Source organism: Macrobrachium rosenbergii, chromosome 28 (genome assembly GCF_040412425.1).
Source record: "Macrobrachium rosenbergii isolate ZJJX-2024 chromosome 28, ASM4041242v1, whole genome shotgun sequence".
Classification (NCBI taxonomy): Eukaryota; Metazoa; Arthropoda; class Malacostraca; order Decapoda; family Palaemonidae; genus Macrobrachium; species Macrobrachium rosenbergii.
In genome coordinates this window covers 3,011,591-3,027,500 of record NC_089768.1, presented here as the reverse complement: position 1 = coordinate 3,027,500, position 15,910 = coordinate 3,011,591, and the positions used below count along the sequence as shown (strand labels likewise).

At 36.6% G+C, this 15,910-nt stretch overlaps 1 protein-coding gene across 2 annotated transcripts in view; it reads left to right on the top strand.

The window, feature by feature from the left end:
- Positions 1-1,168, top strand: part of LOC136853977 (transformer-2 protein homolog alpha-like) — a 176,819-nt gene extending 175,651 nt beyond the window's left edge. For both annotated transcript variants that reach the window (XM_067129898.1, XM_067129899.1), the window contains exon 8: positions 9-1,168. In XM_067129898.1, the coding sequence (XP_066985999.1) occupies positions 9-25 (17 nt within the window). In that variant the 3' untranslated portion in view covers positions 26-1,168. The remainder of the gene's footprint in view (positions 1-8) is intronic.
- The last annotated feature ends 14,742 nt before the right edge of the window (positions 1,169-15,910 follow it).

Genomic DNA, 15,910 nt, shown 5'->3' with positions numbered 1-15,910 from the left:
TATTTCAGGGAGATACAAGTATTGATGGTTGTGGCCAAATTTTGTGTGGTTAGATGGTAGATTTTCCATTTTCTAGCATTGTGAATGCTTGCCATGTATCAGTGCCGCAGTTGGTGCCACTCTTAGTGCCACATCTTCTACGAAAGCAACGTTATCTGAGATGTCTTTCATATTCATTTTGTCCTCAAGTTGTAAAGCCCTTCTCAGTAGCATTAACTAGCATTTAGTATGTTATTCTTTGCTTTAAGTAAATATTGTTTAGAAAGGTACAGCATGACAGTTTTTCTCTTATCTGTTCATATTATATATATTTTTTTTTTGTTATATGGAGAGATCAAACTTTTTTGTGTGTGTGAAATTAGAAGTTATTGAGGCCTTTTATCAAGTTTGGTTGCCATCAAGAATTCTGCCTTACACATTTTCATGTTTTGGTCCTTATGTATGTTGTCTTAAAGCTCCTTTTGACAAAGTTGTTTTTGCTGTACTGAATTTTATGTTTTGCAGGACATTACCATGAATGTTTATGAGGGAGACCTTTATAGATTCATGCTCTCTTTACAAATTCCAATATCAGTCTCATTCAGTACTTAGCAGTTACTGAAGTGTACTTGTTACAGAGAATGTATTAACACTACAATGTTTACGTAACAAGTAGGGAAACAACTGAATTGTGTAATTGAGGAATTCCTTTTTTGATCTTGAGAAATTCAAGAAGAATTTGAAAAGTTTTGCTTAATTTTTTTCGGTGTTCAGATATATATCAATGCAATTTGGAATATTGTTTACTGTAGTACTTGTTAATAGATCAAGAGTTGAATTTGTATATTTTGGGTCCTACATTGTAGTTTTCATACCATCTATTTGTTGCAGTATCCATTGATGAGGGATTTGTCTTTCCTTACAACTGTTGTACAGTATTTTTTTCATTAGGTTGATCATGATTGTAAAATTCAATTTTTGTAGCAAGTTAACTACTTAAGTTTTCAGTTGGTAGAGTATTTTACTGTTAAGTTGATAGCATTTTGTCAATAGTATTGTTAACTTGGAAAATATAAGAATACCATAAATTCTATGTTTTGCATATGAAAGCCTGCGTTTAGATTTATGGTCTCAAAATGGTTAATAAATCTAAACCTCAAATGATTGCACATAAAAGACTTTACTTATATAGTTTTGTTTGATTTTCCTACAAGTGTACAGAAACAGATTGAAATATGCCATAAGTTGGGAGGAATTACAGTAAACCCCTTGTATTCATGGGGGAGTACCACACCCCCCCTGTGAATAGCTAAAATCTTTGAATACTTAAAACCCTTCTAAAAACACTTAGAACTGCTATTTTGATAGTTCAAACGCAAAAAAAACCAGAAAATGCTTATACAGGTATTATCCTACTTACGATGGGGTTAGGTTCCAAAAAACCCATCATTTGTTGGAAAAAACGTTATCTCGAATATAGCCTATCCTACACTAGGGTGATCAGTACCATGCATACATATATGGTAGCCTAGCCTATGCTACAAAGTATTCTCTACACGTACAGTATGGTAATTATCATCCGCTAATTCTGGAGGTTCATCCAGATTGACTTATGATAATTCAATACAAAGAGGAATTGAATAACAAAAAAGAACTATCTTAGCCTACACTATGGTATATCGTATACATATATGGTAGCCTAGTCTACATTATACAATACTCTATATTCACATATTAATAATTGTGTTATACAAACATCAACATAATGAATATGCTTCTTTTCCTTGGATCTTTTAAAATGTTACGCTTTACTGTATCCAATAATATTGTATATATTCTTATATTGCTTTTGTATTATAAGATGCGATCATAGTGATGTTTTGGTTTGGAAATCAATTACACGGTAAGTTTATTTCGCCATATTTAACTCAGTTCAGAGAGCTTTTATTGCCTCTAGTTAGTGTAAATGAATCTCTAGGTACTTCATTTGTATGGGGCTTTTTCGTTATACGAAGTGTTTTTAAGGCAAAATGTAACTGGAATATGTCTCATTGTGAAATTAATGTAGCTATTTTTCTCGTTAATAGATGACGTTGGCTGTTTGGGAGCATGTTTGTTTTGTGTAAATAAAAAATCATGGTTCCACTCGTTCTTTTCACTTGATTTCATCATAATACGAGCTTTACATACTTACCTTTTATTGATGTGAAAGCAGCGGTAATATGTGTTCTTTCATGCCCAGTAGTTTTGATTAAAATACTTTCTCTCCAATTTTATTTATGGTCGAGTTTCATCCATGTTGCCAATGCATGATAATTTATAGTCATTAGCAGGTTGAAGATTGTTTTCTCAGCTTCAGCTACAACTTGAAGCTTTAATTTAGCAGTATATTTCCTTGCTGCTCTTTTATCCATAGTAAATAAGGGTATAATGTACAAATATATCAGTCCTATTATACTAAAAGTCATATGTAACATAACTACGGTAATTGTTTACTACCGTACGATGGTTGAAAGCAAAACAGCTGTTATCTGATTCGGTTATAAGCAAGACAACAGTTTCCCATTTGGTTGTATATAGCTGTACGCATTTGCGCAAGAATATAAAGTTACTAACAATACTTTTATCATTCTCTTTTACTTTTTTTAACTAGAAGATGGGATAAAGAGATGGAGGAAAAGAAGTTAATCTATTGCAATTTGGTCTCTCTCGCTGCCTGATTGTATGCTGCTGCCTGCGCCCGCGCAACATTTAAAAATATTTTCTAAATATTGTCGTATCGATATTGATTGCTTACCCCATCGCAAAATCAAATTGTCGTAACTATCTGGGTACCTGAATATTTTAAAACTTTTATCTTGGGTACCTGAATATTTTAAAAAATCACAAAAAGTGCATTTAGTCATGAAAATACAGTAATCAGTGAATATTTCTCAGTGAAAAATACCGTGAATTGGCGAATTTTCTGCAAATAATGTGTACTGTATGCATGTTCCATAGAGAAATGTGTGAATCATGAGAACACGAATACGGGGGGTTTACTTTTTGTTTTTAAAATGAGAAGAATCCCCCTTGTCTATTGATATGATATACAGCAATTGTGTTATCAGTTTTTTATAGATTTTAAGTGAAACACCAACTTACGGCGGAAATCAGCTTGGGCATGGCGCTGGAACAAATCCCCCCCTGAATTATCAGATGCTTTAGAGTTGTGACAGCCTTCAATTGTGTAATCAGATGTGATAAATTACAGGAGCATTTTAAGATATCCAACACTTGAATAGGTACCCTATAGCCAGTTTGCTTTACCCAATAATTCTTGCTTTCACAGCAGCTCTTGATGTAATATGGCCAGCATTTACAATTATTAAAAGTAAGCCATCACATTTTATTCAACAAATTATTTGAATTTGGTATAAAGGTTGATAAATGTGGGATCTGTACGCGTGGAGGCATTAAAGGAAATAATGTTGGTAAAGCAATCAAAGCTGCAGTTACAATCACCACATCAAAAATACCTGTTCTTGCCAGAGATTCATTACTGTATCTAAAACTCATTATCTTTGGTATATTTAGGCATTGTGCAACAACAAATCTGACAAAAAAATCAAAGGTTAAACCAACTGTTGAACTGTGGCTCCTGATAACTCAGTACTTGATCGAAGTGAATGCTTGCATGATGCAAGGGAGAACTTGGTGATGATAATAGCAATAGGGTACCCTGCCAGGGATCTTAATGCCAAAGCCAATTCAAAGCATTCGGACCTCTCCATTTTCCTTTTTCTGTCCTTGCTCCGTCTGCATTGATTCATAGGTAATGACTTGTGTGTGGCTTTGTTGATGATTTTGATTGCTCTCTAAACATAGATGGAGGTTGGTGGCATTCAATTTCACCAACAGAATTCTAGCAATTGATGACGTAAAACCAAAGTGAAACAATGACATTAAGCTATGCTTTTAATTCTTGTTTCTGTCACTATGCACCTAAGATGGCTTGTAAGTAAGGGATTCATTTGTCATTTAAATGAAAAATCTGGACAATTATATTTACCCACTCCCTATGAAGAATACACTAAATCCTTATGTTGACAACTGCATAGATGCAGAAAATTCTGGAGACGTGCACTCTTCTCTAAGAATTTAATTATAGGAATTTAAAGCCTTATGAAAATGAAAATTTTCATGATATAATTAATTATTTGGATACTACCTACCGTTAGAGTTAGCTTATATCTTCACGCCATTAGGTGTGATCGGCTTTTAAAAAACCAAAATAATGCTTGGCTAACCCGCTAGGGCTGTCTCTGTACTCACGTATTCCCCACTAGGTGGTGTTTGATTGTTTGCATTCTTGTCAGAATACTTCTTGACCACCCATTAAGATGTGGGGAGGCTGGGTGGGTTTCCACTTTACCAGTAGGTAAGTATCCAAATAATTAATTTTATCATGAAAATTTTCATTATTTGGAATGAATTTTACCTACTGTTAATGTTAGCTGACTACCACATTGAATGAAGATGGTGGGTTGGTGCAGCCAGAGAAATAATGTTCAGCCAAGCGAACTAAAAGCTTTTTAATGGGGAGAAAAAAGCTTCTCAACATTCCCGCCTGTTGTGTGATCCTTACTGGCAAGTACTATCGCCAGACATTGGAACCACAACAGGGTGTAAGGCACCTGTAGCGAGACTTGTCAGAGGATCCTTACAAGGGGAAAAAAAGAACACTATCTCTTAGAGCACTAGTGACTCTTGTGCCTGAGTCGAAAGCCCATAACTGACAGTCCAAAACTAAAGAAAACTACTGCCTTTACATATGAAGATGCGCTCCTATACACCAATGTGTACATTCGTGCTCCCAAATTTCAATAGCAGGATTTCCTAACAGCCCGATAAGATAGAAAGCAAGGTTACTATCATACATGGTTCAGGAGAAAGCATCCTCGCCACAACGATAGGACTTAGGGCTTTACACCTCATGCTAAATGTGAACAATTCACAAATATGAGTCAACAAGTTACATCTCTTGGCTATATAGAAAATTTTATTCACAGCATAGCGAGATTCAACATAAAATGGTGTAGCTTTCATGAGAACAATTTCGTCTCCATATGCTGACTTTGGTCTGTTTGTCATGTTAAGCTTGTCTACATATATCATCCAGCCATGGCTGGTCATTTGTCCTGATCTTGATGGCCTTTCTAGGCCCATACCTTACTGAAATAGCCATCGGCATTTCATTCAACATCCTCTGGCTCGTCCAGACCTAGTGTAAACACCCCGTTGCGCATGTGGGGTAAATGAAGTCAGGGCCATCACATCATTAATACAGGCACAATTCATAGAGGTCAAGAAAATTTGATCCTAAGCATCAAATTTTGTGTAAGGTACTCTACATTTTTTCTTATGGTAATGATTGCCAGGCACTGGGGTTAAGTTCAATGCCTCCCAAAAAAATGAAAATAAACAACATAAAATTAGAAGCAAATCTAATAAATGTATTCGTAACAGCAACAGCAGTAAAATCAACAGAACAAACAATAAAATAAATGACAACAGTATTTATGTTATTTACAATGTTTTCAGTAAAAGGATATTCAACACTGACCATATGTCATCTAAACAGTGCATGGAGCAACTGGTCGACAAGGTGAAGCTGGGCCACTTTGCAAGGCAGAAAAGAAACCAGCCATGTTTGCCATATCTGCTAGGGGAAGGCAGTTAGGATGGAATCAGAGATTCTAAAAAGATGAGGAGGGAAGATTTATTAAAGAAGAAGGCACTTTCCTGATAATCCACCAAGCAACTTTTGCTTTCTCATCAGCCTGCCCCACACACTTCGAAAAAACAGGAAATTGAACAAAAGAGGAAAAGTGCGGGATTGCACCCTCTAGCTAGGGACCTCAAACCTAGTAGCATGGAAGGCCATGGTACAATGGCTATGGCATAGTCCAAGGTTGGAGAACAAGGTTTATATTCAGAGTAACCTTCTCTTAGAAGGGATACCTGTAAGGGACCGCTTGGCGTTCTTACAGGCACGTGTGTGTGTCATCCATCGGACAAAACAAGACGACAAAGCATCCCACTCTCTCTCCCTCCCGTGCGTCAGCGGCCATTGCCTGAAGGAACGCAACTTCTACCATACAATATTCCTGTCTATTTCTCTCTAACCATTGTTGTCTAGATTCACGTACAATCGCCACTACTTGCATTGCCATGCAAGCATTTCGATCATGTACTGATAATGTTCCACCGAATCTTGTGTGTCAAACTGTGTGTACGTTTCTGTTTGTGAAGGCGCCAAACGTCTCGCCATTTCACATATATGCTACATGCAAATGTCCATATGTGGAATTTCCTGGCCTTTCCATTGATATATGTTTTACCATTGTACGTTTATTATCTCTCACAATCGCCATCTGTTTGTCTGTCAACAAGCACGGATGCCCGAAATATAATCTCTGTTTTGCCTTGTCTGTGTGTAGAAACTACTTTGCGGCTCACACCAGCCAATAACAACTAAGAAGATTCTGTACATGGATTCAGTAAGGAACCACCAATAAACTAGACAACACTCAGCCAGTATGTCACTCAATACCTTCCTTACATACCTACCAATGCTAAAAGGTCCCTTCCACCCTCTAGTTTGACTCCAGAGCATGCTTCTCCTACAGGAGTTGCCTGGTAAGGCTAAAGCGTCTCTTCTACCCTAACTCATGTAGGCAGGGATGTTACACACGGAAGTGAATGTTACTAAGGAAAAGCCACATTACCCCACTTCCCATGAAAGCCCAAGACTAACTCCTGACTGACTCTTGTACCCTCCATTCCAACAACACTTTCCTCCCCGTTTTGACAGCCCGTAGCCACTTGTTTGATGAACTGCTTCCTCTGCATATTTCACACATGTTGTTTTCATATTTTAAATATTTTCTACTCTACCAACTCCCTCTCTTAAATTTATTCCTACTTTATGTGTTTCTATTAGAGATCACTTGTATTGCACACTCTCCTCCTTGTAAAATAATCTAAATTACCAGCTATTTGGACAGCAAGCACATCAGCCAAAGGAGATGAAATTGACATGAAAGAAATAAGTGCAAAGGAAATTTAGACATATTCTGCAACTCATCAAGCTAAAAAAAAAAAAGTACAATTATTAGCACTAAGTTTACTGAAGTACATAATTCATATATCATTATAATCCTTAAATCATTGGCTTGCCGATGTTTAGTGATGAAACTGAGAAATACTATTTTTCTTCTGGTAAAACTGAGTTATAATGAAAGTTATAACTTTTGAAAGACATATTTCTTGAGGAGAGGTCGCAGTGTAGATGTTCACTCGGTGACGGCTTGAAGAGACTGACCAGTTTCCAGCCCTGTGACTGGCTGGTCAATGGCCAATCAGGGTTAGATATCGGATGCACGGGTGGTGTGAATTAATTATAGTACAGCCATATCTGTTGTATAGCAATACTGTTCCTACCATCCAAAGGGCAGGACTCCAAAACCTGGAAGGATTTCTCAGGACTTCTTGTTATGCTGGATACTCATGAGAGATTATGAACAAAGAGCAGCAAAGACTATTGGTGTGGATATAGCCTACCACATGAAACAATTGACAAATCAAGTTTTATTGCCCTTGAGTCATATGAGCATATAAAAAATCATTTCTGAACCGATCCAACTCCTGTACATTTGACAGCCTGTTTAGAGAAGAAGTGATTGGTCTGGAAACCTTGTTCGCAAAACTGAAAGGTGGATCCTGTCCCAAGATTTTGAGAACAAATTACTCAATGTCCAGCTCAAGGGATGTCTCTTAGACACAATAAGCCAGATGAATGGCTGACTGCAACAACCACAAAAAGTTAGTTCATTGCTTTGCAAAATATGACAGAAAATGATGGCAGAACTGACAAAATAATGAAAATGTGATGCACACAACAACGCCAGGGAATGGCAGCACTATCCCATATTCAAGATAAGAAACTGGATGAAAACAAAGTATGGGAATTTTTAAAGTAAAACAATAATCACTTATTTGAAACACAAAATAATAAGTAACACAGATCGTATGTCAGTTTTCAAAACCGTCAATCTCTAATGAAGTGGAGATTGCCCACCATAGAAATTTAAAATTGTAGACCAGAATAGATACGTTCACCCAAAATTAGGCCATATGCCTAAAAATATCACTGTACTTAGGTAACTGCTGTCTGGTTGGAATGTAAATACTGTAAGACGGATTGGACCATGGATATGGAACATAATATTTACTTTATTGACATAAAAAAAGGAATATCTGCCAAAGAGGCAGAATTAGGTTGAAAGCGAAAGGATATCCTGATCGAAAGCATCTCGTCCAGACTCTGCCCCATGTTGTTAGAAGTTAGGAACTATACAGAACGTCTACCTGGGTCCACCTCATAATTACTAGTTCTTAAGGAGCTTGCTCTTACTTTTGTACCGGACATAGCTCCTCATCCGTAGAATATGAATTGCTCACGTGGTCCGGCGAGGCGAAAGAATACATCAAATGTTGCCCTCAACGTTGGGTCCCATGACGACTGAATGACGATCCTTAGGTCAGTGAGGGCAGCGCATAAATCTAGGAAATTCTCCGTGGCCGGTCACTAATTATAACAACAACGTTCTTCCCCCGTTTATCCCTCTGGTAGGTGGAAGGAAATCCTAGACTAATTATTTATTTTACATCATACGACTAATAACTTACTCTTACATAATGGCTGCCAGTGGATGTAGATTTTTCTTAATCCTCAAGAAACATTACCAAACTGGCCCAGTATGTAACAATGGAACCATATGAGGAAAATCAAAACCAAAGGGAAAATTCGAACCAAATTAAACACTGTTCCAACTTGAATCCCTTTTTGGGAGTAAAAGTTGGCCAGTGTGTCTTAAATCAAGAAGAAATTTAGTAGTCCATCGAAAGATATGTTCTTTAGATAAGTGAGAGAAAACGAATGAACGATTAAAACCATAACTAAACAATGGTAAGAACTTTATATGATTTTGAAATGACTGTTAGAAGACATGACCATGTTAAGCACGCACGAAGGAATAATATTAATAGACAAAAAGTTCGTAAAGCAACATTGCTAGATTTCTTCCCAAAAAAGATATGAAAACATTGAAAATGTTAAAATATATGATATACTTAGTTCAAGAAATAAGATGCATCGCTAAAAGTAGGAAAAATAAAGCTCAACGGACAAAATCTACTCCCTAAAATAAGATTTTAACTCGAAACGAGATAAGGCCATATGTTCTTAAACCCTTACAACATAAACACTGCAGAAAATATGGTCATGCTGAAAAAAAAAAAAGTAACGCTGTACCCAAATGTGCGCTCGGCCAGCCAAGCGATCATATTATGGAACACCATAATTCATTAACTGTAATTAAAACCATCATGCTATATGTAATAAGCTCAAGATCTTGCAGTTTAAAGCAGGTATGACCGTAATCGAAGCCAACTTTAGATTCAAAGACAGGTTACAATGGCCCTCCCTAAGAACTTTCTGTATATACACCAAATGAGCTAATCAAAGCATCGGAAGAAGTAATGAAGAGCTACAATAGACTATTGATTCTAAGGTAAATGATGTAAAATAAAAGTATCAGAAGAAAAAATATCTTAAAATGTGTTGGCCATAATGCTGTGCAATCTGACGAATCTGAGAAAAATAAAAAAAAAATAAAAAATTTATGTACATGGAAGAAAACGGTAATAAAACAATTACCAAAGGCTCACTCAATAGTTCCTCACCATCAAAAACAGAAAAAACTGATAGTGGCATGCCAAGTGTAAAACCATATTATATATATATATATATATATATATATATATATATATATATATATATATATATATATATATATATATATATATATATATTGTGGTTTGTTTCACTTGGCTTGTTACTATCAGTTTTTTTTTATTGAAGTTGCCATTTGTTCCTTTTGTCGCTGGAATACATATAGTAAGTGGCATTAATTTTATCAATGTACAAATTTATTTCCAGGAACATAACTAGGTGTTTCAGTTTAGGGTTAAATTAAGATCAGTATGTTTAAACCAGGCTAACTTTAATGCAGGTTGGTATACGATTCCTAGGTTAGGTCACCATTGTCTCGGTCAGGCGATTGGGTTTACAGTCGTTCTATAGGAAGCAGTTTCGCCAATTAACGTTTTACTCGCATGTTTTAAAGATGTAACTAATTGTTTTCCTTACTTTATTTACTTCTAGAGGTGTTTACTTAGTTAGACTGTTATAATATTGGAGCTTATAAGAATTAACTGTGCATAGGCTTAAACTGAACAATTTTACATAGATTGACATAATTACATGGGCATAAGAGAGTATTTAACCTAAATTATGCCTGCCTGCATATTTACTATTAATTTTGGTACTCAGTTTGCCTTAACTTTAACCAGGTCGAAACTTACTTGAATTCCTTGGCCTAACTGAACTTGCCTGGAATTCTTATGGCCTTAATTTAATTTACTATGACCCCCTTTTAGGCTAATTGAACTCACCTGAAATTTATTTTTACCTGAATGAATTTACTTAGGCTTACCAAACAAATTATTAATCCTTTGGACTTTCTGGCACAAGTCTGAAAACACGTTATGTGCACGGAAGAATTGTATGCTTAACAGTCCGTCCATTACTATTTACCGTATCACCAGAGAACATTCAGTGGAAGGAATTACCCTTGTAATTTATAGTGTACATCCTTTCAATCTATCCATTGAGTGATACAAATTTCCCACACTGGAAGTTGGCATCCCCAGCGGGATGTTTTAAGGCCTGTGTTATTGTCCTGGGATTTTAAGCTTTGTTACAATTAAAACTCATAACATGTCTGCAGCACAATTAGCATACTCCCTCAGACTTTATGAGGAAACCTGCAATGATCTGTGCAAACAAATGCAGCTGACATAATTCAAAGGGCTAGTGATCTTAGTCTTCAACCTTGGAGGCATATCGCCTCAGGCTAGAATCTCAAATAAAGAAATTTGAAGACCCTAACTTTAAGTATTTAGTTCAACTTGGAGAAGAAAGGTTCTCTGTGCAAGACCCTGACAGAACCTTACTGAAAAACGGAGTCATGCCAGCAAAATCATCATGCAAAGCGCTGATGGAGAAACTCAGAGTCTTTTGTTTGGAAGCCAAACCCCAGAGTATTACAGTAGATTTTAGACCATTACATAAGGCTTAAGTTGCCATCTTTGTCACTACCTGAATTTGATGGGATAGATGGAGAATGGCCCTCCTGTTGGGATGTTTTCGAGTCTAACATTCACTCCCGTTCAGACTTGAGATCCGTTGACAAATTTAAGTACTTGAAGGGATGTTTAAAGGTGAGGTACTAATTCTAATGAAAAATATCCTTGTCATAAATGAAAACTACCTAGATGCCATTGACATGCTGAAGACAACTTACACTGATCCAGAGAAAATAGCCTCATCTTTAATTTGTCGAGCAGCAGGCCTGCGGATCTAGATTCACTCTGTGGCTTCAGAGCTAAACTTGAACAATATGTTAGAGGCATAGAAAGAGACAAACCTGGTTCAGATTACTGTACCTGGATACTTGGTCCTTTGGTTTTCCAAAAACTACCTGGCAAGTAGAAAGAGCAAATCCTAGATATTAGAGAGGGACTAGGAAAGATAATTCTGGCTTTCCCCTCTCTGGACTTTGAACTCAATGATAAGAATAGGGATTACTCCCATAGAAAACCCAAGCCTACCCACAGTTCTAATAGACCAGGTAATCAGACCAAAACTCAAGGAAGTTCTTACACCCCAAGAAACGTGAAGTATTTCTGTTAATTTGGGTCAACCTAACAAGACAGCAAGAACTCAAAGCTGTGTTCTGTGATAGACCAGAACATAAAACATACCAGTGTGACAATTACAAAACCACACAGACTTATTGCACAAAATTGTTGCAAGAAATGCACTTCACCTAAACACAAGACAACAGATTATCTTGTAAAGTTTCACAAATGTCTGTCATGTAAGAATTTATTACACCATTCAGCATTGTGCCCTAATTCATCGACTGAAGTCTCTACTGTGAACTATTGTGGGGACAATGACAAAGATTTAAAGCTGCAAACTAGTGGCATTCTCCCTACTGCCTTAATGAAGGTGGTGTGTCTACCCTCAGGCCACACCAAGGAACTGAGATCACTGTTTGACTATGGTGCGCAACGTATTTTCACCACACAAGGGGTAGTGGAAGAGTGTAAATTTGAAAGAGACAAGCCTGTCCAACTGAACATCAGTGGGTTCTGGGATACCAAAGAACCTAGAGAATATAGTACTGTCACTCTACCTGTCAGAGTAAATGATGACAGCCTCATAACTTTAAAGGCTATTGTCGTACCTAAACTACCAGGTAAGGCTGTTTGTCGGAGTGGATCACTACTTTGACCTCATCCATTCTCCACAAGCAAATGCAGTACATATGATTGAATCCTCCTGAGGATATCTAGTTGCTGGTAAACTCCCTAGTGATGATACCCCTTTCAGTACTCATTCTGTAACTGTGATGAGACTAGCAGTTAATGAACCTTCCAAAGCTGCTCTAAAGACACCATTTGAGATCTCTGATAGCAAATTTGCTAAGGACCCCATCCAACAATTTGGGCCCTACAATCAGCCGGAATTGTTGATCAAGACATGTCACCTGAGGATAAATTTTTACTGGAAGAATTCAAGAATTCCATCAAGATGGTTGAAGGACGATATGAGTTATCCCTCCCTTGTTTATCACCATAATTGTAAATTGTATATTTATTGTCTTTCTAAATAATCATGCTTTATGTACAAGTAACGAATTATTTATCACTATGTTTTCTGTAAGAACCTGTCCTGTTTTTGTAAAGAATTAGTTTGACCTCAGGTCACCTGTAAAGAATCTTTGTACCCGCGGTCTCTGCGAAGTACGCAGACGTCCGCATCCCGCTTTATAAGCGGCTCGCTTCATCAATAAACTGTTACGGGCTGCTCTAGGAGCAAGAGCCCGTGCTGGCACAAGGCCAGCTAAATCTGAAACAACATCAATAAACTGGCAGTACTTGTCTTCCTGCTCATTATTTCGCACCTCTCTCACATGCTCTTGTATAACCATAGGTGTCTGTATGTGACATAATGTTATGTTTTTTGCGTATGTATTTAAATGTGCTCTTGTGTAAGTTGATTTTTTAATGATTAATATTTTAACGTAATTCAGTTTTAGCCATTCAGTCCTTTTATTAATTTATTCGATTTTCCAAAGAATTCCCTTGTGATGTGATAATGAATCACGAAACGTAGGAAGTAATAAAGGAAGTGTGAATCGCCAGCGTATTCCTGCCCTTGACTACAATTTATATATGCGCAACGAATATGCCAGATTTCTGATTATATATATATATATATATATATATATATATATATATATATATATATATATATATATATATATATATATATATATGGTAGAACTATATAGTAGCTCCCCGGCGGCGACTGCCTTCTAACTTAACTTTTTCTACAGTTTTTTGGTTGCTAATTATGAATTTACCTTTAATTTTTGGCGCTCGAGTGTAATTAACCTGCAATTAACCCCTAAAGTCCATTCAACAAGGGGTTTCCATACACGATCTTCACAAGACAGAGCACGGCTACGTCTGTCGCGAACGGTTCATATCCCGTCCGGCAAGTGCAATAACTTGTTAACTTATGGGTACCCAACCCCCACCCCCCCGGGGCCAGTACTGAACACGGCGAAGGGACATTCCATTTGGCCGACAACAAACAGATGCACCGCCAGTATCAGAACCCCTAAAAGTGTAGAAAAAACAGTTGAAAAGGTAAAAACAGGTGCGGAGCTAATATATATAGAATGACCATATATATATATATATATATATATATATATATATATATATATATATATATATATATATATATATATATATATATATATATACATACATAGAGAGAGAGAGGTTTTTAGTAGTTTATCAAAAAAAATTGTATCTCGTTTTCTGTAACCAGTTTTTAACGTTTTTTATGGTCTTCATTCAGAGTTCAAGCACAAGCTGGCAAAAGACTGATTATTATTATTATTATTATTATTATTATTATTATTATTATTATTATTATTATTATTATTATTAAGATGAACCCTGTTCGTTTGGAACAAGCCCACAGAGACCATTAACTTGAAATTCAAGTTTCCTAAGAATATGGTGTTCATTCGAAGGAAGTAACAGAAGGTAACTGGGAACACAGAAAGAGATCAGTTATTAAAAAAACAGATACATCAACAAACTGACAAATAAATAGAAATGTAAGTTAAATATTAGAATACAAGTTGAACTGTATTAGGGCAGTAATGCATAGCATCCTCGCTTGAACTTCTGAAGTTCCAATTGCGAGACATCCTCTGGTAGGCTGTTCCACAGTCCAATGGTGTGAGGAATAAAGGACCTCTGGAACTGAAACGTTCGACAGCGAGGCTCATTTACTGCATATCGGTGCTGCTGTCCAGCGAGTCTGGTTGCACTCGGCAGGAAAATGGGATCAGGGATCAATTGTGAATGTGAAAGATCTCTGTTGAAATACAACTTATGAAAAAGTGACAAGCAAGCGACCATCTGTCGAAGTTCCAATTTATAAATGCTAATATTAGGAAACGGAAACTTACCACCACGAACCGCTCTATCTGAAAGAGATCAATCTCTGGCAGAGGCAGACATCCACACCAGAAAACAGTATTCTAGAAAGAGAAGGACAGATCTACGAAACAACTAATAAAAGTCCAAAGCCCTGTTCAAGCCAAAATGGAAGTGGACAAGCAAAAGAATACAGAAAGAGAGAACATGCTACAGTATTATGAATATACAACGGTTAAAACGGCATTGACGTACAGAACTCCAAGGTCTACTAAACAAAGTAGCTATGGCAGACATTCAGCAAATATTTTACGAAATAAACCTACGCAAAGAAACAAAAAGTTATGGGGTGCCCAGGACCAAAATTAAACAAAAGACTAATGGTAGCCTCCTCTCTAAAGATAGTAAGGACCAAGAAACCGGTAAACTATAGTCAGCCTGTAGAGATATAGTAAATTTAAAAGGAAAAGTCTAAAGTATGCATGGGCCGGGAAGGGAAACAAGGAAACGCAAAAAAATGATTTTTTTTTTTTTTAGAAAATGATGAAAATATTTACAGTTGCACTAGGAATTCTAGCCCTGGTGAAATTTGGTTGTCTGTGAAATTCACAAGTCCCACATTGTCCTTCCTTTGAGTCATGTTTCTACACGAGCTAACACTTTAATACTCATCAGTTAGAAGTTCCATTTTGTAGCTATTTTCCAAGCTTATTTAATACCTCTTCTGCATTGTACTACTTTCCAGGAAAATTACTATAGTTCTCTTAATTTCTTCTGAGCCTTAGTTGGAGCTTTCAGTTCTTTTACCTACCAGATCAGTTGATGAGAATCTCAGAATTCAGTGCAGAAGAGAGCCAAGATTATCAAGACCAATAGTCTGAAGAAATTAGCTGTTGGCATTCAGCGTTAACCATTGTACTCAAACTAGTACATTTCAGTGATCCATAAGTAATCTGTATAACACACCTCTCAGTAAATCTTTCTACATCAAAAGGTAGCACGCCATGTTCTTGAGACTGGGTCTGTGTCTAAAATTGCATAATTTGTTCATCATAAATTTTTTGCTGAGGCCATATTACACCTCATCTCTGGTAAAACTCGTCTTTAAAATCAGAATGGTCTCCATTTAACTGACCGATGTCTCTCAGTGAGACTGAACTTATATAAAATATGCATGTCATGTGGACTTGTGATGATGATGGCGCATTATGCACATAGCAGTGCATAATGCGAC